Source organism: Rhinolophus sinicus, chromosome 5, assembly GCF_057876585.1.
Source record: "Rhinolophus sinicus isolate RSI-liver-muscle chromosome 5, RSI-T2T, whole genome shotgun sequence".
In the NCBI taxonomy this organism is placed as follows: domain Eukaryota; kingdom Metazoa; phylum Chordata; class Mammalia; order Chiroptera; family Rhinolophidae; genus Rhinolophus; species Rhinolophus sinicus.
In genome coordinates, this window is record NC_142505.1 from 80,486,124 (window position 1) to 80,510,781 (window position 24,658).

The following is a 24,658-nucleotide window of genomic DNA, read 5'->3' on the forward strand; positions in this document are numbered from 1 at the left end:
TTCAGGAATGCAGACTCACTCCCCCAGCTTCTGGGAATGCTGCCATGACCCTCAGCTATCAGCCCTGTTTGGAGAATGCCTTGGCTGAAGAAAACTTCCAGGACCAGCCTGTACCCAATAATTGATAACATGGATGGTCTGAAGGCCCAGCTCCCTCACCTCAACTGGTAACAATTCTGAAGGCCCATCCCAGCTCTAGAGCTCCCTGTGGGTTGTCAGCTGAGGTCTTCACTGGGCCTGTGTCAGAGCCCAGCTTCTTCCGCCAAGTCCTATTTCCTTTCCCTTCTTTCGACAGGCGTTGATCCCAAGAGCACTCTCTTACAAGTGTCCTGTCTGCAACCCTCCATCTCGGAGTTTGTCTCCTAGAGAACCCAACATGCAACGACAGCATACCTCTCTGTGGGTCTTATTTTCATTCATCACGTTGAACAATCAAATCAGTAGGCCCCATATTATTGCTAACGCTTGCCTTCACTGTAAGTATGGTGGCATTATGCCCATTTTATAGAAGCCCAAACTCACGCTTTGAAAGCAAAAGAACTTGCACAGAAAAGTCAAACAGGTAGTCAGTGGTTGAAAAGGGATTTGAAACCAGGTCTGTGTTAGTGCAAAACCAGCGCAGTGTTTATTTCTGGAGTGGCTGTGGGAGTTTAGGTGACACACATGAAGTCCCAGGCTTTCTGAGGAAGGAAAGAGGAGCAGACATCAGAGCGAGTGGAAACACAGGAGCCAAGGACATGGCATGAACACAGCCATCCATATTCTCTCAGTGCAAGCCATTTTGTTCCTGTGGGAACAAGCTGTTTCTGCCTGTTGTGCGTCTGAAGGATGCTGTACCTTCAGATACCAGGGCATCTGCTCAAATGCAAGCTGAGCATTTCTACACCAGAGGTTCTGATAAATATTGGGACAGGAACAACTGGTAAAGAGAGAGACAGAGAGAGAGAGGGAAAATGGCGAAACAGCGGTCCTGTCTAGTGCTTTCCATTCCTGACAAAGATTTCATATTTAATTCTATTGCCAACAAAGCTCATCTGATATTGGGAATATTCCTTCTCTCTAGGCCTCAGTTTTTCCTTTGTAAAAATTAAAGGGTTAAAATAGATAAATCCCATGGGCTTGAAAAACTTCACAAATAACTGCATAACTCTTTGAATATCTATTCCCAAGACACAGACTGTCATTTGACAAGTATTTGTTACATGCCTGCTATGAGCGAGGCACAGTTCTAGGCACTGGGGTTACATAAGTGAGCAAAACAAATGAAAATCCTGTGCGGAAGGACCTGGCACTGCACTATAACACTTACAGAGTGCTCACCGTGTGCCAAGCAGAGGTCTGAGCACTTCACACACAGCAGCTCGTCTAGTCCTCGTGACATCTTCATGAAGTAGGTACCATCCACATCATCCCCATTCTACAGATGAAAACAGAGGTATAGAAAAGTGAGGGTATTAGTCAGTCGCAGAGCTGAGATGTGAACGCAGGCAGGCAGTCTGGCTTCAGGGTCTAGGAGCTTCTGTTATGCCTCTGCTAACTCTCAAAAAGTGCAATGAAACTACTTTCAAAATTCATTGGTTTTGAAATTCTTGCCAAAAGATGATGACCTTATAAAGCTGGCATAAAAGGGCAATTTCAAAACAGTATGTACTTAGATTTACAACAGAGAAACAGTTTCTATTCGATATTAAAAGACTGAGAGACAGAAATCATTCTTTTAGTAGCCAAATAAAATTCTGAATAGAAATTATAACCACATATAATTCCAATACGATTGTATAGGCTATAATTTAAATGAATATAGTGCCCGCTGAGAGCTTTGAGAAATTTATTTTTCTTACTAACTTTCTTCTTTTTAGTTTACATATTCCTTGAAACAATCTGACAACTAGGAACAATAATCTTCACTTTATTCTGTACTTAACAACTAATAACTATAATACACTGTTTGCTGATGTTAAATGTCACAAAAGAATCTGTAAGAAAGGAGGGTCTGTGGAAGAACTTGCTGGTCCCTGAGCCTTTGGGTGCGCCCTCTGGTGGTAAGATTGGTTCTGCCCAAGTTCAGGGCAAGCTCCAAGAGAAAGTCCGGATGTTAGGTAGCCTGGACAAATTTCCAGATTGTTTCATCAGGGCTGGAAGGGCTCTTCCATATCATCTTCTCCAGGTACCCTACTTTACAACTGAGAGGAAACTCAGGCTTATAGGAGAAGGGAGTTAATGACAGATGAAAAGCTAGAGCCCACATCTGATGGGATGATAAACTGTCCCAGTTTTCCCCAAAGGTGGGACTTTCAGTGTTAAAATTGGGTAAGTCCAGGGAAAAATGGGATGAGTTGGTTACTCTTCCTCTTGGTCCTGGCTGTCCACTGTTTTTTAAAAATACATATTTGAGGAAGTAGCATCATTCCCTGCTGGTCCCAAGCTCAGGAAGAACCTTTGTCTGTTTCCTCGAACTTCCCTTTCGACTTCTACACAGAATTTTTAAGACCGTAACCTCCTGCTTTTTGCCCATTTCTCTTTATCCCCTCTCCGTTGTTTTCTCTGGGACAGCTGAGTTTGCAGGGCAAACAGGGTTATAGTCATTTCGCAATTAAGAGGGAATGATTTTTATCTCTAGAAAACCAAGACTTCCAATTTCCACTACCAAATGGTCAAAATGATGTCCAGAGATTGAAGCAGTACCGCTCACATCACATGGAAGGTAAGAGCGGGCCTCTGAGGAGGAAGACAGCTCCCGAAAAGGTGTGATTTCAGAGCCAGAAAAGTCTGTCACTATCCTCTATACCAAATACCTCTTCTTCCTACTGACTCAAGCCAATAATTCCATCATCAGTTTCATTCCTGCAGCTGAAGCCAAACAAAGGCTTTACTCTTCTAAAATGCAAATTCCCCTTGCAAAGGTTATAAATCAGCTGTCAATCTCTCCACACGAATGACTTTCTCAAGAAACTCCGACCACTTTCCTGCCTTTCCAATACATTCATCCTAGTCTGTGTGTTCACAGTTCAGGCTCACATGCTCATGCAGTTGTTAGAGACCCTTCGACAGCCTGCATTTCCTCTGCATACACTCCCTTCCATATCCCCTGCAGGCTGGGGACATCTCTCTATCCAGCCCCCATCATAGGGCCACATGAGAGCGACATCCCACAGGATAAAGTCTACACTCCTCTGCTTACTTGGGGAGACCTGGCTGATTTGCTAAAGGGTAAGCTCTGGAGGCTGGGGCCTTGGTCTGTTGGTTCACTGATATGTTCCCAGCACCTACCCTGCTGCCAGGTACACAGAGCTGTTCAAAAAATATATGTGTTGATCAACAAACTGACGCAACTCTTTCTACACACATTTATCACCTAAGACTTCCTGGCTGGAACCCTCCATTCACAAACTTGAACAACTCCCTGACCTGCTCATGCATTCAATGGTCAGAATTGCCTGTTGAACCTTGGTTCTTGCACTTTTTACTCTGGGAACTCCCTGACTGCATGTCCATCCTCCGTCTACCTGTCTCCAAGTCCTGTTTCTGCCGTGAGCCTTCCTGAGAACACCAGCCTGCCATGACTGCCCTTTTGCCACACAGCTACAGCGTCATCACTCGGCTGGCCCTCACTCCCCCCTCAGCTTACGTTGTCCTGGGACTCCGCACTTCCTGGGGCTGCAGCCTGACTCTATTCATCTCCCTTTCTTTGCTGGTGTCGCTTCACTGAGAATCTGTCTTTGGACCTCTGCGCCTTTCTCTCAATTCCCTCCTCGGATGCCTCATACAATCTCACAGCTTCAACTATTTCTTCTCTGCAAAAGACTCCCAAATTTAGATCTTCAATAATATGTCCTTTCTCCCCAACTTCTGAGCCAAGTTTCCAATGACCAACTAAACATTCCCACTGGGCTCTTCTGCCATCACCTTTCTCACCAAATGAAGCCCTGACTTCTCAGGCGATACCATCACCCTTCTCCCCAGTCACACAGGCTGGAAAATGCTGAGACTGAGGTGCGCATTGGGGATGAGGGAGAAAGGTAAATTAAGTACCAAGAAATCATCAGTTCTTTTTGAGAGAGAGATCTCAATCTTTCTGGCCCTTCCCCCAATTCATTGTCCACACAGCAGCCAGAATGATCTTTTTAAAATGTGAGTCAGGTTCCCCTTACTCCTCAGACATATACTTAAAACCCTACAATGACTTCCCATTGCACCTAGAATAAAGGGGCCATGTGATCTGGCTCTGTTGCTCCCCTCACCTTTCTCAGCTCTCTCCTGGACCCCATCTAGATCTCAGAGCATTTGCCCTTGGGGTTCCTCTGCTAAGGAGCCTGCTCCCCCTAGTCTTTGCATAGCTGATGCCTTGTCTTTAAATACCTGCTTCACTTTAAACTTAATGCCTAAGTATTTTGAGAAATATCAGAAGGGCTACTTATTATCTTCTATATACAAGGTTATAGTTGAGTTTGTACCTGAAGTGACCTGTGTCCACCCTTCTATCCAGTTCTTGTTTGTCCTTCAAAGCCCAGCCAATATCTCCTCCTGCCTGAGGCCAAGTCCAGACATGAATCCCATGGAACTTAGGGTCAGAGCCATCATTCAGTACTTGTCAGACCCTCTCCTACTTCAGTATTGTCAAGTTTAAAAACGTTTCATGTATATTGTTATATTTTCCAGATATAAATTTCTTCTGAGAGCAAGGATCATTCTTTGTATCTTGAATAGCAGCAATCCTACTATACCTAACATATTTCTTCAACGCTTTAAGATAATTACTTAGGAGTGGCTGGATGGCTCAGCTGGTTAGAGCACAAGCTCTTAACAAGGTCGCTGGTTCAATCCCCACATGGACCAGTGAACGGCATCCTCCACAACTAGATTGAAAACAACAGCTTGAGCTTGGAGCTGAGTCGCTGGTGGGCGACCGGTTTGCTCAGTGGTTAGAGCGCAGTGCTCACCAACTTGACTTGGAGCTGAGCTGCGCCCCCCACAACTAGATTGAAAAACTACGACTTGACACCCTGGAAAAACACACTCTTCCCCAATAAAATTAAAATAATAATAATAATAATTTTTAACCTAATGGATATATTAAATTGTAATAATTTTAAATGAGTAATAATTCACATTTGAAAATCAAAATAATATAAAAAGAAGTCTCGCTTCCATTTTGTCCACATCTACCCATATCCTACCTACCTTATCTCTGAGCCTATAGAAAACCACTTTTATTAGTTTCTCATGTATTATTCCTGTTTCTTTATGCTAATACGAACAAATATTAACATATATTTTTCTTACTCCCTTCTTTTTTTACATTTAGTTGTTATGTCTCCTTTTTTTTTTTTAATTTATTGGGGTGACAATTGTTAGTAAAAATTACATAGATTTCAGGTGTACAATTCTGTATTACATCATCTATAAATCCCATTGTGTGTTCACCACCCAGAGTCAGTTCTCCTTCCATCACCATATATTTGATCTTACTCCCTGTCTTGATACAAAAGGGGCACACTCTTCACACTGCTCTGCACCTCACTTCCTCACTTAGCAGTATGTCCTGGTGATCTCTCCATAACAGTACATAGAGAGGGATAGTCCTGACTACTGTTCTAGGGCCTCAGAGTATACCATTGTGTGGATAGTTTATTTTATCCATTCTGTTGCTGGGTTGTTTCTGTCTCTTGCTATTATAAATAGTGCCCCAATGAAGAATCTTGTACATGTGTCATTTCGTACTTGTGAAGTTGTATCTGCAGATAGCTTCCCAAAAGTGGTATTCTGGAGCAAATGGTAAATGCATCTATAATTTTCAAAAATACCTCCAGATTTCCCTTGTCAGAGGTTATGGCATTTTTGCATTCCTTTTAGCAATGGGAATGAGTCTGACTATTTCTCCACAGGCATACTAACACGGCATGTTATCAAACTTTTGGTGTTTTGCTAGTCTGATAGGTGGGAAATGGTACCTCAGGGTAGTTCCTATTTATATTCCTCTTTTTGTGACTGAACTTGAACATCTTTTCATATGTTGAAGTGTCTTTTTTTTTTTTTTTTTTTTGACCTTGAATGGTCTATCCATGGCCTTTGTCAATTTTTCTATTGAGTTGTGGTCTTTTCTCAGTTTCTATACTATATTAGGTAGATTAGCCTTTATCTGTAATATGAATTGCAAATCTTTCCCCTCAATTTTTCATTTGTCTTTTGATTTTACTTATGGTATAATCAATTATTTTTTATGAATATATAAATTACCATAGCTCAATTACCATAAAAGAAACCAGAAGAGTTTTTAAAGATCAATTTTAAAGAGAATATCAAGTTCAGAGAGTTTTATTGGTAAGTTCCATCAAACTTCCATGAAACAAATAATTTCTATATTATTATATTTTTAATTGTGGTTTAAAAAAACATACATAACATCAAGAGAATGCAAAGACAAGCCACAGACTGGAAGAAAATATTTGCGAAGGACGTATCTGATCCAAAATATAAAAAGAACTCCTAAAACTCAACAGTGAGAAAAACCAGGCATCTACGGAGTCCTGGAAGCTGAAAGAAGCAATGGTTACAAGGAGAGCAGACCACCCATATCAAATACTGCTGTAGGATCAGATAAAGTGTGGACTGAGAACTCACCCTGGATCTGACAATGTGGAGATCTGAAGTAGTTGCAATGGAATGGATGAGAGTGAAGGACTAACTGAACTACGTTTAAGAGAGAAGGGAAAGAGAGAAATTAGAGACAGTACGTAGGGAGAACTGTTTCAAAGAGTTTTGCTATAAAGAGAAGAAGAAAAATGGAGTGGTAGTGGAGAGAGTAGTAGGATCAAGAGATGATTTTTTTTTAATGGGGGAAAGCTATTTTTATATGCTGATAGAAAGGATCCAATAGAGACGGGAGAAGTCAGGGATGGGACCTGATATTGACCTAGACTGACTACTCTAGATAGAACTAGATAGAAGCACCCTTCATCCATTGCCTCAGAAGAGAGGTTCTAGCGCATAGATACAGCTAAGTGGATGGAAGTGGTGATGGAAGCTCATGCAAGTCCTCTTCTGATTGTTTCTATTTTCTCAGTAAAATAGAAAGTAAATCGATTGAGAACGAGAATAAGAGAGGAGGAATTAGAGATCTGAGGAAAGAGAAGCTATGAAAGAGTCATCTAGAGAGTGGGAGAGTAAGTGTACTAAGGAAACAAAGTAGGAATGCTGGGCAGTATTAAGAGGCCACTTTAGGTTAGTGGTTATGATTGTAAAGTGAAACCAAACAGCATGACTATGTGTTTCTCTCCAGCCACGTTGTTATGCAATTATAGGAATGGAGTAAGCAAAGAATTGGATGTGATCAAGGTTTTATAAAAAGAAATAATATAAAGGTTGGAAGATGAAGTTAAGGAATCCTCCTAGATAATAGAACAACAAATTTTTTTTTAAGATGGAAAACAGGAAAGAAGAGATAAAATGAGAGGATCAGTCCAGGAGGTTCAATACCCACATACGTACACACGCAACAACTGTAGAAAAAAAGAACATAGAAAATGAAGGGAAAGAAAGTATCAGAAATAATACAAGAACGTTCACCAGGACAAAAAGACATGTTTACAGATTGGAAGAATCCATGAGTACTAAATATAAGAAATGAAAAAGTTCTACACCAAGTCACATCATTGTGAAATTTCAGTATGCTGGGAATAAAGAAAAGTTTCTAAAAGCTTCCAAAGGGGTGGGAGTAGGGAGAGAAGAACAGGTTATCTATAAAAGACTAACATTCAAAATGGTATAAGACTTCTCAACAGCAACATTGGGAACTAGAAGACATTGGAACAATGACCTCAACATTCTGTAGGAAAATTATTTCCAGCCTACAATTCTATTCCCTACCAAAATAGTAATTTTTTAAAAAAATTTTAATATCAATCAAATGAAAGTAGAATAACAATTTTCAGACACGCAAGGTCTCAAAAATGTTGCCTTCTATACACCCTTTCTCAGGAAGCTACTGAAATATCTATGTTGTCCACCAAAATGAGGGCGTAAAGAGAAATAGAAAGACATAGGGTTTAAGAAACAGGATGTGCAACAAAGTGGAGAAGCAAAGCAAACCCCCATCCCGATGATGAAAGAAGATACTAAGATGACAGCTGTGCAGTGTGTAGAGAAATAACTAGGGCAGATTGGAGCAGGTCTGAGCACTAAATGTCTTGAGAGGTATTTTAGATAAGTGGCAGAGTTTGGGGTTGAAGTGGTGATAATTACATAGAAAATTAAGCAAACAACAGAAGAAAACTATTCATTCCACAGAAAACAAAAAGACTTGTAGGGAAAGAAAAGTAAGCCTGGTTTATATTATAAATATGATTTACATGATTATAATGTAAACACTGAATACTGACCTAAGTAAAATTACTATTTAACTATATTGGGAGATGGGAGGATAAGAAAAATGCATTTGCATTTGGTGGGTGAGGAGAAAAAAGAAAGGCAATTCCTCATCTTCATGGTGGGATGTCAATAGTTACCTAAATACCTAAAATTGACAAATGAATAAATAGGATTCAAATAGGTTTTTCAGAAATACGGAGGTAATACTAATAGCATCGGATAAAAAATTGAAAGTTGTTGCCTCTTAAGAGGAAAATGGAGATAACAGTTAAAGAGGACTGTTGCTTTTCTTATCAAACCTTATAGAACTATGAACACTTACAGAACTAAGAGAATGCTTAATTTTGATTTAACATAAAAATTAAGAGAAAACAAGGTAGATTGATATGTAGTGTCATAGAAAGGGGCCCATGATATAAAAGTTTAAAAATCAAGTTGAGGAATAACAGCACAATTCTATTTTTAAATTATACTATAAGCATTTGTATATGCAGAGAAAAAATCCACACTAAACTGTTCATAATGGTTACCTACAAGAGAGTGGGATGCGGAAGACTCTCATTTTTCACATTATGTATTTCCATTTTATTTATTTTTTTTATTTTTATTTTTTGTAACAAGCATGAATTACTAGCACACTTTTTTTAAGCTCATTTGTTCACGTGTGCACATCAAATATTTGTTGTTTGGTTGATAACTTTTTCAATTATCCACAAGCACACTGCAAGTTTTTCAAGGACAAAGATCATTTTAGGAGCTTTACTGTGTACCCACCATAGTGCCAACCCTGAGCGGGCTACCCATTAGGCAGGTGCTCAATAAAGGCTGAAATTGCAGTACTGAATCCCCCAACAAAAAGCCTGCCGTACCATTCACTGCCACCAGATGGCAGGTCCCTATCATAAGTCTTCTTCTATGGAATTGCCTCATTATTGTCGCTGGCCCTCCAGCCTTCCCACAGAGTACTTTATCTCACTGCAACTTTATAACTTATTGTTATAAGCAGTTTTATACTTTTCTCTCTCAGAACAGACTAAGAGCTCTGTTCTGAGGATAATTCATCTTAGACCCATAAGTGCTGGGTACTGGCCTGAACTCAGTAGGTAAATATTTTTAGAATGAACAAATGGATGTGTGGCTGAATATTTCTCTGAAAACTAATAAAATCCCACAATTATCTCCATACTTTCTTCCCCAATGATCAATCAAGAATCATTAATTGGGAACTTCTGGGCCCTATCCAGTGTTCAGAGATGGGAATTTAGAATGGAAAGAATTAAAAAATATAATAAAGGGGTTTTAGCTCACTGAAATCTCTCCTTGGAGGAGCGCCTCCAACTCCAAACCTTCTTAGGCTAATGGTGAAGATGTAGCTTCTGCCATCAGGGCACCTCAGTCTAATGGGAGAAATATGCTGCTATCCTTGGAGAGAGCCCGCGTGGTTGGGACTGACAAGTCCTAGCCCGAGGAAGCTTCCAGATTGATGAAGGAAACACACCTTCAAACATGAAACAGATCTAGTCATGGCTTGCAGACTATCCCCTCTAATGTATCACAGCCCTCACAAGCCCATGTGTTCAACTGACCACCAACTGCTCCCATTTTCCACTCTGGGGGGCCTCCTCCCTTCCTCCCTATACCAGGAACCCTGGATCTGAAAAAGAAAACTAAAGTATCCCCCTCTTCTTTCCCTGGGCATATTGTTGAGGAACTTTGCAAGTCACTGAGGCTAAATTGGGGGCCAAAGGGAGGGTCAGGAGCTCAAGCAGCTGTGGCATTTGGACTGGGAGTCAAGTATCCCCAGGGGGTGGGAAGAGACAAGCTTCCAGGGAGGAGGGGTGGAGACCAGAGATTGAAAATCCCTGAGTTATGCTCAGTGTCACAGTTCCAAAGAATATGCATGGAGGCTTATTCTCCCCCTTCCCACTCCCACCCCCCCTTATCTAATTAGCAGGGGAGTGTAAAAAGTCAGAAATCCTATCTCTTCTGGCATTCTCCAGCCACCTCCACCCTCCCACTCCACTCCCACCCCTACCCCCACCAACTTACTCTACAGTCTAGCAGCCCTTGTAGGCTCAGAGCCCTGGAAAGAGCCTGGAAAAGAAATGTGGAGAAACCAAGGCCTTGGGGAGTTCAGTGAGAGTGCACATTTGGAAACAAGCCTCGGCCTGCCATGCACACCATCACCCTCACACAGTGACCAACCATCCCAGTTTGCCCAAGACTCTCCCGATTTAAGCCCCTAGAGTACACCCCACAGGAAAGCCCTCGGTCCTTGGCCCAAACTCACTGTGTAACCCTGAGTAAGCCCCCTCTCTCTGGACCGCAGGTACCTCCTCATAAAATGGGACCATCTAGCTCAGACCCCTTAGGCCATTCTATGAAGAGCCTCTAGATTTCCTGAAGCTGGGCACAGCAAGGGTGACGCTGGCTTACTCCTCATTAATTAAAGTCCTTAGTGCTTCCATAGGCTCCCGGGAATCTCAACATCCTGGAACATTAATGGTGGAAGGGGACTTTGGGATTATCTGGTCCTTCCTCCTTTCTAGCTCTGTTTCTAGAAATACATGCATTTATTCACTGTATTCCACTTACCACTTTCTGTCCTACATTACATTACGGTTAGACACATACCTTATCTTCTACTTACTAGATTTTAATCTCCTTGAGGGCAGGTAACAAGACCTATGACTCACAAGTATTAAAGACTTATACGTGATTGGAACAGATATTTTATGTTAAATTCCACAAAGAGATCTTCTGCACTTTATCTCCCAGTGGCCCAGAGGGAGGACACAGGGCTCCAATGGTGTGCTGGGAGGTAGCTCCCGGCTCAGAGATCTGATTGCTAAATTTTCAGGAATTTTGCAAACTGATTGTTAAACACAGCCATCATTAAAAATTAAATTATATAAACTTACAACTAAATTATAATAAAAACAAAGATAACAAGTACTCAAATTTCATCACTTCCTAATTATTTTACTACATTTTACCATTATCTATACTCTTAAGGTTATTTACATCTATTATATCTACGTGATAGAAATACTGTATAATGAGGGGCCCACCCAGTGGCTCAGTTCCAGAGGCTCAGGTGGCTGGAGCGCCACACTCCTAACGCCGAGGTTACAGGTTCGATTCCCACATGGGCCAGTGAGCTGCACCCTCTACAGCTAAGATTGTGAACAACAGCTCTCCCTGGAGCTGCCATGAGCTCCCATGGGTTAACGTGTGCCGCCATGAGCGGCCAGCTGGCGAGAGCTGCTGTGAGCGACTGACGACTGGCAACCGACTGCCTCAGCAGGGGGTGGGGGGGCACAAGGCTCCTAATACCAGCGTGGGCCAGGGAGCTGTGTCCTACACAACTAGACTGAGAAACAACGGCTTGAACTGGAGTGGAGGGGGGAGGTGGAAAAGGGGGGGGGGGAAGAAATACTGTATAATGATGCGCGACTGTTCATCTCTTCCCAAGTCCACACTGGTTGTTTGAAATTGGTTATGGTGAGAGTATTTACACCACGAAAATCAGCAAACACTGCCAGCCATGGCTTCTGTTACACGAAAGGTGGTTGTCAAACATCTACCAGTACATCACTGGTTCAGAGACACTATTCTGTCTGTCTTATCACAGTCCCACCCTATCTCCACTGTCATCTTCTGCTCTAATCTTCAATTCCAGATTTCCATGCCAGGAAGAGAGAAACCAAGGGTTGGATCATCACTTAAAAACTAACACGATAACAGAGCTGGGGGTAAGGAAATGGATGCACAGGTTGGCTGTAAACGATGTATAAACTCCAGTGTGGAGTGCCTGTCTCCGGCTCTTCTCTCACAATGAACGACTTTCGTGACGTCCAGCACAGAGGTCTTGTGGAGACAGAGCCCCAGAGGACTCTGAAGAAAGCATTGGTCGTCCTCCAGGTATCCAACTTACAGGTCTATCCTGATGGCCAACTGAAGGATTCAGAGATAAGATGATTCCCATGCTGACAGACATTACTTCCCCATTTCTAGCCTACACTCACCTCTGGGATTAATAAATTCTGCAAATCTGAAAATTAGGATTACAGCATGCAAGAGAGCTGGGGAAATCTTCAGAGGTCATTCAATGTTCCACATTGTCCCGACTCCCTCATTTTACAGATGAAGAAACTGAGTCCATGCAGTAGTTTATAGCTTGCCCAAGGCCACACAGATTAGGGGCCAAAGTCCTAATGAGAGCTCCCAATACCTGGCACACGGGCCTTTCCTCAACATCTTAAATTCCTTTTAAAGAAATATGATCTTTAGAGAATCTGAGCAGGAGCAAGTACAAAGTTTGCACACAAAAAGCACACTAACTTCCCATCTGCTTCCTAGAAAAACAAAGGAACATTTTCATAGAGTACCCACTGAATGCCAAGTGCTATGGGGAACACAGAAGAATAAGACCCAGTCGCTCAAACACAGGAAGTGAATTTGAAGTCATTCCTAAAACTCTTTCAAGGGAAGGGACTACCTTGGGGTTTATGCTAACCCTTTTCTGATCCCACAGTGAGTGATATGGAAATCAACCCTGCGGTCTTAGGAAGTAAAAGTTAAACATTAAATTCTGATTGGGAATCCTAGGGAACAGAAAAAAGCCACTGACGCAAACTCAGTGGGCTTTTCCCAAGTGACTCAAGTCTTAGACACCTCTTTTCCCCAAGGAGAGAAGCCCACAAGCAAGCAGAGGAAGAGATCACTGGAATGAAGACATTAGTCCATTAAAGACATTTTGCATTTGTGACACTTGCGCCCATCTCACTAGAAAAACGAAAAAGGAAAAAAAAGACATACAGAATAAGAGCCCAAATTTCTTACTATTAGTTCAACATATCTAAAATTACTCCATCAAATTGCCATAAAAATTTCTAAACACTTTCATTTCCATACTTATCTTCCCACAGAACGATAACAGTTTGCAGACCAACACCAATCCTGACCCGGCCTTTGAGTGTATTGCCCTAAAAAGGCCTGGGGACTGCTTTGCCCCAGAACTCCTTTGGTGGGGAGATGTCTGAGACCTTTTTCTCATCCAAGTCAGGTTTGGGGTGCTGAGAAGTGATCTGGATATCCATGGTCACAGGGTAATGAGTGAGGACTGTGGCTTCCTGTTTGTACTTGCCTCAGAATCTCTCCAGTCTGCCTTCCCCAGCTCTAGGAAAGAGCTTCACCAACCAGGGAAGATCTCCACCCCTTCACTGTAGTCTCCAATCCTACCTAATGGTGCCTGGGGTCCCTACTAGGGATCACAAGTTCATTCATTTGTTCGTTCCTTCATTCATTCATTCATTCATTCATCTTCTTAGGCACTAAGAATAAAAACTAAATCTAAAAGACTGTTTCCTGCCTAAAAAGCTGGTGTCCTTGCAACAAAGTGGTATCTCAAAGAAAGCCATCAGTCTTTTCAAATATAGCCCTGGGTGGTCCAAAGGTACAAGCAGCTATCAAACTGGAGATCTAACCCTCAAACACAAAATGATAAACCTATTAGAAATGAAGGAAATTTACCAGAACTTACTTTGGTAGAATGTGCTAGAACAGTCTTACTTTGATAGACTGTTTCAGAGACGGCCTCTGAAGTGTTTCTGCTTTATGTCCCATGATTCCATGACTCTACAATCACCAAGGGAGGAGGCAGGAATAGTGCACTTGCTTACTTGGGTAAAGTATAGAATTATTAACACCTTAGGTAGGAAGGCAGGACAAGGAATGGGGTCTGGTTGTCAGATGAGGACACTGTAGCTCTAAGGAACGGGTGATCTACTTTCAGGGTTAGGAGCCTCATCTGCTCCAGGCTACGAGATTCTGGAAACAAGTCCTCAGGAGGAAACAGACTTAAGTCTGACTTAGAGAGGAAAGAAACCTCCAGGGGATGGAAAGACTTCAGACCCTCTGTCAGCCTGGGAGGCAAGAAAGGCTGCAGGGGCGGGGTGGGGCGGGTGGGGCAGGGAGGGGCGGGGCTTTCCTTGAGGCTTTGGGCTGGGTCCCTCCTCCCTGATCCCCCATTGGGGCAAAGGCTCCTGCAGCCGGGCCAGTGAGGGACAAATGAGAAGAGCTGTTGATTTTTCCCCCTTGGCCATTCAGAATTTTCCCACATAAATACTGAGAAAGACACTGCCCTCTTCTTACTTTTTCTCTGGACTTGTCCCTGGGCTGAATCGGGTCCCCTAAGGGTGGGCAGTGCCATGGGGGACCTGTTTATGCTCAGGGTGACTATGGGCATATGCTATGTCACCTTAAGTGCCTCTGCCTGGTAAGTCCTTTCCCCCACCCCGTACTCCCTGCCAAGGAAGCCCCCATTCTCTCATCCCTATTTACCATTGCCTTACTTTTTCTCTTTTTGGTTAGGTCAGTGAACAATTTCCTGATAACAGGTCCTAAGGTAGGATGGTTTCCGCTTCTGTTTTTACCCATATGGTTTCCTACGGGAACTCTTTTGGGGAAGGAAGAGGGGAGGGGAAACAGTGCCAGAAGTCCCCCACCCAGAGGAACCCACGATTGTTCCTTAATGGAGAGCTAACCCATTTGCATCCTGCCTTGTCCCCCAACCTGAGCCAGGGCTGAAGCTCACAGCCCTTTTCCCTTTGCCAGGCCTACCTGACCTACACCACCAGCGTGGCCCTGGGTGCCCAGAGTGGCATTGAGGAGTGTAAGTTCCAGTTTGCTTGGGAACGCTGGAACTGCCCTGAAAACGCTCTGCAGCTCTCCACTCACAACAGGCTGAGAAGTGGTAAGTTTGTGTACCTGTACAAGGGGGTCTGTGTGCATGAAAGTGGGCTTGCAGTAAGTTGTATGTGGAGCATGTATGTGCACAGTGAAATGAAAAAGTTACTAGTGATCTGCTGACCTGCCACTTCCTGGCTGTGTGACCTTGAGTGACTTACTTCCCCTCTCTCAACCTCAGCTTGTCATTTGGTCAATAAAGCCAGCTCTATTTAGCTCACCAGGAGTATTATAAGGGTTAAATGAGGTGAATACAAAGATATTTCTACACAAATGGAATAATTATTCTACTTTTAATGCATGCCTGTATTTGTGTGTTTGTACATACTTATGTGCTCATTTGCATGAAATAAAAATGCAGAAAACTTCTGTGTTTGCAGCTGCTGAGGGAGTTTCCCATCTGCCCAGCTCTCACAAAACCCCAACAGAGAAGCTGGGAGATCCCAGTGAGCTGTGCCTCAGGTGGTGTGTGTGTGTGTGTGTGTGTGTGTGTGTGTGTGTGTGTGTGTGTGTGTGAACTTGTGCAGCTGTTTGTAACTATGTGTAACAGATTGCATAAACGTCACTTATGTTAGGAATAATAAAGAGTTGCCTGAGAAGAGTTGGGGGAAGGAGTAAAGAAGACGAGGACAAAAAGAAATATCTCCCCATGGGGTATACAGACAGAGTGGGGAGTTTGTGGAAATGAAATGGTACATGTTTACAGTTTAATAAGATACGAGCTCAGTAAGTGATAGCGTTGATCGTTATAATTATTACATGGCTCTAGCTTCATGTCAGAAAGAAGAAAAGGTCCTTCTCGCTTTCCTAAGACAGCCTCATGGCCCTGAGTCCTCACTGCCGGAGGACCAAACGTAGTGGCTAATGGACAAAGACCCAGGCTGGGCTTCAGGAGGAGAGTCCTGGTCCCGACACCGCAGTTGGTGAGGCAAGCGGCCTTGCTCTCATCACTCTATCTCTGAGTTTTACTTTCTCCATCTGCAGCATAGGGGTGCCCGAATGAAATAAGAATGAAGTAAAGGAGATATGTACTGTTCTCTCAAGTAGAAGAGCATTCTCTTAAACCCAAAGAAGGCAGGGGTCAGGGGAGAGAAACAGCACTGCTTTTCCATAGCCTCTGCTTTGGGTCATCAGGGTCAAAGTCTCCAGTGCCCCTTTTCTCTCCAAAGCCACCAGGGAGACGTCCTTCATTCATGCCATCAGCTCCGCTGGGGTCATGCACACCATCACCAAGAACTGTAGCATGGGCGACTTTGAAAACTGTGGCTGTGATGAGTCAAAAAATGGAAAAACAGGTAAGCTGGCCGCTCTGATAGGAGGAAGAGGTGAAGGGAGCAAAGCTGAGTGCAGGCCAAAATCTCCCAGGGAAATGCTGAGGGACACAGCTCCAGCTCCCTCAAACCCCTGAACTCCAACAGCGACCTCATGGGTGGGAACTCCTGGACCTAAACTCTCCTGAGACTTGAGCCTGGGTCCCTGATGCCAGAATCAGCAAGCAGCACTGAGCCCTAAAACCAACACGGCATCTAGGAATGAGGAAGCCAAAGAGTTTAAAGCAAACCCTCATATTTCAGGCTTAGAATGGCTTGTCCATAATCCAGAGCTACTCAATGATTTGTCACCTAAGAGACTTATTCAGATTTGTCACTAATGAGGGAAGAGGTGACTCTTAACAAGACTTGTAGGATAATGGTGCAGAATCCAGACCGTCCAAGCTGCCAGGAACCTTTGAGATCATCTGGGCCATTCCCAGTGTGCCTACTTTTACTATGGGAATAGAGACTAATTGCCTAGAGCTGGGAAGTGCCTGATGGGTGGACAGTTAGTTGGCTTTGGGAACAGGACTCCCCCCACTTACACCAAGTACCTCCATTTTCCTGTCTTCCCTTCAGCGACGGTTCTTGGGGATGGCTTGGCTGTGTCAGCCAAGATGACTGTGACTTCTTCTCCTGGGACTTAGCAGGGAACTGTATGCAGAACTTATTCTTTCCTTACGTGTAGGAGGCCATGGCTGGATCTGGGGAGGCTGCAGCGACAATGTAGAATTTGGGGAAAAGATCTCCAAACTCTTTGTGGACAGCCTGGAGAAGGGAAAGGATGCCAGAGCCCTGATGAATCTCCACAACAACAGGGCAGGCAGGCTGGTGGGTATAGGAGTTAGCCAGTGAGCCTTCAGGCTCAGTACTGGCAATGGCCTCACATCTGTTCAGCCCTTCACAACTTACCATGAGCTGTCTCATATCCACGTTTCATCCTCACACTACCCAGCAGGACTGGGATGGCTACCCCATTCTCTGGATGACAAAGCCAGTTAAGGCTGAGCCAAGCGGCTTAGCCAAGGCAATATACCTAATAAGCATCAGAGCCAGGAAATGAACTCAGATCTTCTGGTCTAGTCCTCTTACCACTAAACCTTGTGCTCTGGCCCCTCCACAGGCAAGTTCTGAGAACACAGAATAATACAAAATCAAAGCTTTGCTTCTGCGACTTAAATTTTTAACCCTTTCAACTGTGTGTTCTAGGAAATTAACAGGGGCTTATTATGCAGCCCCTGTCCTAAAGTTAGTTAGTCTGGGCTTCAAGGCATTGGGACTGATCTAGGTTTCTCTAGAGGGTCTAGTCTCCCCTAAGACTTCTGGTGGGGTGGCAATCCCTGAAGTGTTCTGAACTCAGATCTGGAAGCAAATTGGACTTAGAGGTCAGAGCATAGGAATTTCCCCTTTGAACCTATACCTAGATGTCCTGGTTCCCCAGGACAAGGGGAAGAGGTTTCCAAGGCAATTACAACCATGGGTAATTGCCTTGGGGCAGGGGTTCAGACTCCAGGAGATTTCTTCCCTCTGGGAGAGGGCCCAGAGCACAAATCCAGACCCCCACAAATACTCTAACCCCGAGCTTCAAGACAATAAGAGTGCCTATGATCACCTTTTTCTTTACAATTTATACAGTACTTTCTTGATCATTCTTGATCCAATTGGGCAGATAAAGAAACAAGCTCAACAAGTAATGAAAGTTGGGCCTGAAGCCTATGTTTCCTGATTCCAGTAACCGTTTCAGGACTTGCCTGGCTTTCCTTAAGAATCACTCAGGGACACTAAAATCACCAATACCGAGGCCTTTAAATCCTTGAACATTCTAATTGAGAAGCTCTGAAATAGTGCCCAGGAATAAACATTTTGCATGGGCTTCCCCAAGTAATTCTGATGCTCTTCCAAAGTGAAGCAGCACACCTCTAAAGTATCCCATTGAATGCCTAGCCTTTGGTGTTCCCTACCCACAGCCATTCTCTCATTTGTTCTCTCCCTGTGAAGGCAGTGAGAGCCACCATGAAAAGGACCTGCAAATGCCATGGCATCTCAGGGAGCTGCAGCATCCAGACATGCTGGCTGCAGCTGGCTGACTTCCGGGAGATGGGAGACTACCTAAAGGCCAAGTACGACCGGGCACTGAAAATCGAGTTGGATAAGCGGCGGCTAAGGGCTGGGAATAGTGCCGAGGGCCGCCGGGCACCCACTGAGGCCTTCCTTCCTAGTGTAGAGGCTGAGCTGATCTTTTTAGAGGAATCACCAGATTACTGTACCCGCAATTCCAGCCTGGGCGTCTATGGCACCGAGGGTCGGGAGTGTCTGCAGAACAGCCACAACACATCCAGGTGGGAACGACACAACTGCTGGCGCCTGTGCACGGACTGTGGCCTGCAGGTGGAAGAGAGGAGAATGGAAGCCACCAGCAGCTGTAACTGTAAATTCCAGTGGTGCTGTACAGTCAAGTGTGACCAGTGTAGGCATGTGGTGAACAAGTACTATTGCACGCGCTCCCCAGGCAGTCCTTTGTCCAGGGGCAATGGCAGTACCTGATAATGCCCCACGAACTCACTTGCATGACAATGGAGGGGATACAGCTTCTCTCCTGGAGAGAGGAGATTTGAAAACAATTGGAAAATCACAGGGTTGGTGTGATATAATTCTCTTGATATCTGCCATACGTGGGGAAATTGAGGCCCAAGATTATACAGCATATTCTTGGCAGAGCTGCAATGGGAACCTGGGCTTCCTAACTTGGGCAGACCCCATTTCATCTTCCTCCAAGTTACTTCCTGGTCTCTGTGCCTGTACTTTTATACCTTGTGTGGTTTGGTGCCATATCCAGAGGGACCCGGTAAGTGTCAGACTACGTTACACCAGCTGTGCTGCTGAGCATCAGAGGGAATGGAAGCAAAAAGTGAGAGTCCTGTCCAGGCTCCTGAAGGAGCAAGCTTCCCCTACTCTGGCTCCAGAAAGACCAGCTTGCAAGTTCACGCAGATAAGTGGGGCAGAGACCAGGTACCTGGGAGGATTTTAGGGTGTTGGGTTTTTCACCTGAGTGTATGCACTTTAGAAGTTCTTCCCACCCAACCCTGGGGAAACCAGGACCCAACATTACCTGAGGACTTTTCCAGCTCAGAAACCACCTCTGGAGCCATGGAAAGGGGATAATAGTCGTAGTAAGTGGACAGGGGACTACAACTTATCCAGACAAGCCTCCCCAAACCCCCGAGAGTTTTCTCCCAAAGAGCTGTAAAACGACTCTATTTTGTTATTTTCCCAGATTGGGAACTCAACTTTGTTTTGCAATAAATGCTTCTAGAATATATATATATATATATATATATATATATATATATATATATATATATATATATGGCTGAGAGCTTTTATTTTCTCTTTGGAAAACTTAGAATCGGAAAAGGAATAAGAACCCCTGCTCTTGTATCCCTATGCACATGGCTAAGGGAGAAACTGAACTATCCAACCCCCCTGGTATCAGTGTTTGACAGATAATAAAACTGAGACCGAGGAACTGGCCAATAGGTAAAGAATCCAGACTCCCAGATTTAGAAGGTGTTATTTTAATGCAACCTAAGCAACTTGAGAAACAAGGGAGCCCTTTGAACTTGAACCATATTCAAAGTGTGTTTACTCTCTTAACTTGGGCTTCCTGGGGTGTCTGTACACCAAAGACCTGGGCCCCAGGGCAAGAGACCAGGAAAGTTGTGGATTCTACCGTCCTCATTTGCACTTCTACACCTTCCACTGGCGATCTTTGGGGGAGAAGTAGTTTTCCATAAAGAGAGCCCTGGGGGCACAGTCACTGGTCTAAATCTGAGCATCTCAGCCTTGGGGGTGTCTCCTCTGCGAGCACCCTGCAGGGAGGAGGTATTTTAGGTATGTGAATAAACAAGTAAAATGACTGATCACCAAGAGTGGGAAAATGCTCTCAGCTAATGTTTTAAATGAGAAAACAATTTAAATATTCAACAGTAGGGCAAACTAGTTATATTATGGCCCCTATAATGGAATACTAAGCATTAAAATATTCTGGAGAAATATTTAGTAACATGAAAAACATGCATGATATAATTAAGTGAATAAAGTTTATTACAAAACACCATGTGCAGGATGAACCCAATTTTGTTTTAAACGATATAAAAATACTTGTTAACAGGTAATATCAAAATAGTGGTTTATTTTTCTTTTTGTGTTTTTCTGTATTTTTACATTTGGCAACAATAAATATTTTTGTCACCAAAAAGAATAATTTATTTTTTTAAATGCCTACAGGGAATACCAAGCCTTTTTTATTTTATTTTTTTGAATGAAAGGAAGGTAAAATGTTCATTAAGGAAGTTGGCATCTCAAGAGAAACCATGAGCAGGTAGTTTGAGAGTCCACTCTGCTCTCTATTACTTCTGGTGCATTTAAAACGGCCACAAGTGCCAGAAAGCAGAGACAAGAAGAAATCCATAAAAATTTAGCCTACATCAAAAATAATGGAAGAGGGGCGGCCGGTTGGTTAGAGCGCGGTGCTCTTAACAGGGTTGCCGATTGGATCCCCACATCCCATGTGAGCTGTGCCCTCCACAACTAGATTGAAACAACTACTTGAGTTGGAGGTGATGGGTCCTGGAAAAACACATTTAAATAAGTCTTTTTAGAAAATGGAAGATTTCCTCTGCCTCCCTCCTTCTAAGGAAGGTAACACACACACACACACACACACACACACACACACACACACACACACATTAATGACAGGAAGTGTGTGGGCATGTGTGTATTTGTAAAGATAGTAGAAGGGGGAGTGCAAGAGATACTATCTAAGCACAAAAAATATGGTAAAGAAATTGGTAACCAAAAGGAAAGATTATTTCCCTGCCACTCAGAGAAACAAAAACACATAAAATTACCTGGCCTTGAGGTGAAACCCTCAATAAACACATAACAACCATGAAACCTGAGTCACGCTAGGCAAATGAACAACCTAGATTTTCTGTCTTTATTCCTAACTAAATCTCCATCCAAAGAACCCAGATAACTGATGCTTTGACATTTTCCCCAGAACCTTGCTGGGACTCCCAAATAATCTTAGAGGGTATTTTCAGAAACAAAACCATCCCTGCTGCCCTGCCAAACTGTCATTCAAGAATATGCCTTGTGTTTTCTGGGGGTTTATATCTGAGGTTTTCACTAATGAAACCCAGAGCAATTGGGAACTCCATGAAAAGTTAGCCTACTTCCCAAAAAAGCTCATAGTCCCACTCCTTCCAAGCCTCTTCCATTCTCATTCATCTTAACCCTCGTGGCAATCACATCAACCAATCTTCCCAAATGGACCCTGGGCCAGAAACTAAAGGAATTCAGATTTCTCTACATCCATCACCTTCTTGTCAGGGATTCGTTCCAAGGCATTACAGTGTCATTCAGACTCATTAGTTACCACCCTACACCCCTTCCCTTTTGGCTCATCCTTAACAAACTGACTGTCCTTAAGGTGACAGAACAGTAAAACCCCCACGTTCAATAGGTTCAGGACCCAAGACAGACAGATGGGACACTATCTGATGGTGGATCTTAAAGAATTGCTGAGAAAGGACTCAATTCAATGAAAGAAACCTGTCCATGAGCCTATTCCCATATTTCAGTAAATCCAAGCACCACTTCACATCACCTGCAGAACAGAAGTCTGTATTTTCTCAGTCTAGATTAAAACGGAAAATATGCTTATGCTTATCAGGCCCCTACAAAGCCTCTTCTCCTTTGCCTCCTTGCCTCTTTGCCTCCTCCTCCTCCTCCTCCTCCTCCTCCTCCTCCTCCTCCTCCTCCTCCTCCTCCTCCTCCTTTCCATCTGACCTTTGCTGTGGGTAGAATTAGAGATGCCTAAGAAAACCCTGCAGCCCTTCCCTAGAGCTCCTACAGTCCCCTGTCAATTCCCTCAGGGCTTGCTGGTGGGTGATCATACAGGTAAGAGTGAAAAGGAAGTAACTAAGCACCTACTAAGTGTCACATACATAATGTATACTATCTCCTTCTATCCTCAGAAATAGCCAATTAAAGTGTTACAATTATCCTCCTCTTAGTACTGAGGAAACTAGCTCAGAAGCACCAAAACTAAAATTAAATATAGGGAGATGGATTTGAATTCAGGCCTTCTGCCACATAAACCCATAATCTCTTATACATCATTTACACTCTGGGAGCCCAAGGATCTCTGGCTGATATTAACTGTCTTGACGGCTTTGTAGAGTGACTGCTATTCATATGCAGTGAAAGGTGTCCTCTTCCTCCCTCAAATAGGAGAGTCACATTTCTCAACCCTCCTCTAGAATGAAGAAACTTAACTTTTGACTTGCAAAGGCCTTCCTTAGAATGATAAAGCAGATAGCCTGGCCCCTGCTGGCGTGGGAGGGCTGAATCCTAGTTCTCCGGGGGGTACTCAAAGAAAAAGGCTAACCTTTAGGGTCTATATTAGAGGTCAAAGTTTCAAAGAGAATGTCAAAGGAGGGGTGTTTATTTTAGAGGACAAAGGAAGGAAAAACAGGATCCAGAAAAGACAAATATCTAGCCCCAGATCATAAACTACTCATAACCCTTGATCACAAAAGACAGTGACTCAGAGCCCAGATAAAGATGTTTGGGTTGGGAAAAATGAAATGAAAGCAAGGACCAGAGCAAAGACTTCTAGAAGAGGTTAAAGACTTTTGGGTAGGACTAGAGCTCCAAACCACGTACTCCTGAGGCATTCCTACCACAGGAGGAAAGCGAGGTGTAGAGGAGGAAAGTATCCTACCTAATATCATCAAGTGAGATAGCTAAAGAGATAACTAGACTCCAGGGCCCTCAACACTCCCCATGGCTGGTGCTCTGCCCACCCTGTCAGGCTGCCCTCTTCATCAAGAAAGGGATGAATGATGACCAATGGGAAACACTAAGGAAATTAGGCCAGGCCTTTAGGAAGCCTGACTATACCTGGCCAGTGAGGGAATAGGGACGCTATGGGTAGTGGAAGTGGGGACATGGGCAGGGGAAAGGCCTGGTGGTACACTAAGTGCCCAGATTTATTCCCACTTTCCTCTCAGATTCTCAGATACCTGTGCAGACCTGTAATGGAACTTGGTGATCCTGGGAAGATCCCTTATCTTTCCTTCACCAGGAGCTTCTTGCAGTCTATATGAGATCATTTGATTTAGCCACTTTCTTCTTAACAGGAGAACTCCTAATTCACAGCTGAAGGAAGAGGAGCACATTGTATACTCTGTTTTGAAGACCACCAGGGAGAAGGAAGCTAGTCCTCCCCTGCCTGGGATAAAGTGCTTATGAGGACATTTGCTGCACGTCTAACCTGCATCCGCGCCGCTGTATCTTAAGCCTACAAAACGTTCTAGGACCTCGCATTATGGAGTCAGGCATTCAAAACGTCTTTTCTCCAAGCTAAATAACCCTAATTACTCCAGTTTTTCACCAGTTCCCTCTCACACTCTTTTTCCTAGACTGTCTCCAAATGCACCAACTTTGGGTTTCTGTGAGGAGTTAAGTAAGAGGGGTGTGAACCCTTCTCAATCCTTAACTGCCATCATTTCTTTGCCTTCAACTATCTGAAGAATCTACCTATTCTTGGCTGTTACAGAGCTTTGATTGCCCTATTAGGCTCCACTTGCATTTCTCCCTGGTCCATGTTCATTTCTAAACCCCTCCATTTCAGCCAAGGAGCCTTGCTTCTCAGCTCCATCAGCTGGGACCTCAGTCATCAAGGTCCTCCTGTGCTGGGGACTGGCAATGGTATAGGGGCAAGAATATGAAATTGACAATCAGGACATACTTCCTTGTCTGCTATCACCTGTGGAGAAGTTATGTACTCTAAAACTCTGGTTTTATTTCCTTGCTGATGACTCCTAAATCCTCATCGCTGTGCAAGCTCTAAGTACCACAGTTCTAATGTTTCATTGGCCATTTCTACTTGAGTGACAATGGATTTTCTCTTATGACATCGCTGTTTCCATCAGTGGTCTAATGAAACTTTGAGGGACCGAGGCTTACTTCTGAGTTATCCTTGATTCCTCCCTCTGCTCAACTTTTCATATTTAGTCATCTTTCTTTGGTTTGGCCTCCAAACCTATTCCCTCCTCTCCTTTACCTTTTCCTCCACTCTGGACTGACTTGTACCTTGTACCTGATTTTTGTACTAACTCAATAACTGGTATTTTGCCTCTCAACTCTCCACCTAA

At 43.6% G+C, this 24,658-nt stretch overlaps 1 protein-coding gene across 1 annotated transcript; it reads left to right on the forward strand.

Moving 5' to 3' along the window:
- Positions 1-12,156: 12,156 nt before the first annotated feature.
- WNT8A (Wnt family member 8A) lies at positions 12,157-19,622 on the forward strand. Its single transcript, XM_088798887.1, has 6 exons — positions 12,157-12,291; positions 13,299-13,396; positions 14,961-15,124; positions 16,287-16,412; positions 17,119-17,261; positions 18,429-19,622. The coding sequence occupies exons 1-6, from the start codon at positions 12,157-12,159 to the stop codon at positions 18,972-18,974; spliced, it is 1,212 nt and encodes a 403-aa protein (XP_088655013.1). The 3' UTR covers positions 18,975-19,622.
- Positions 19,623-24,658: the final 5,036 nt, after the last annotated feature.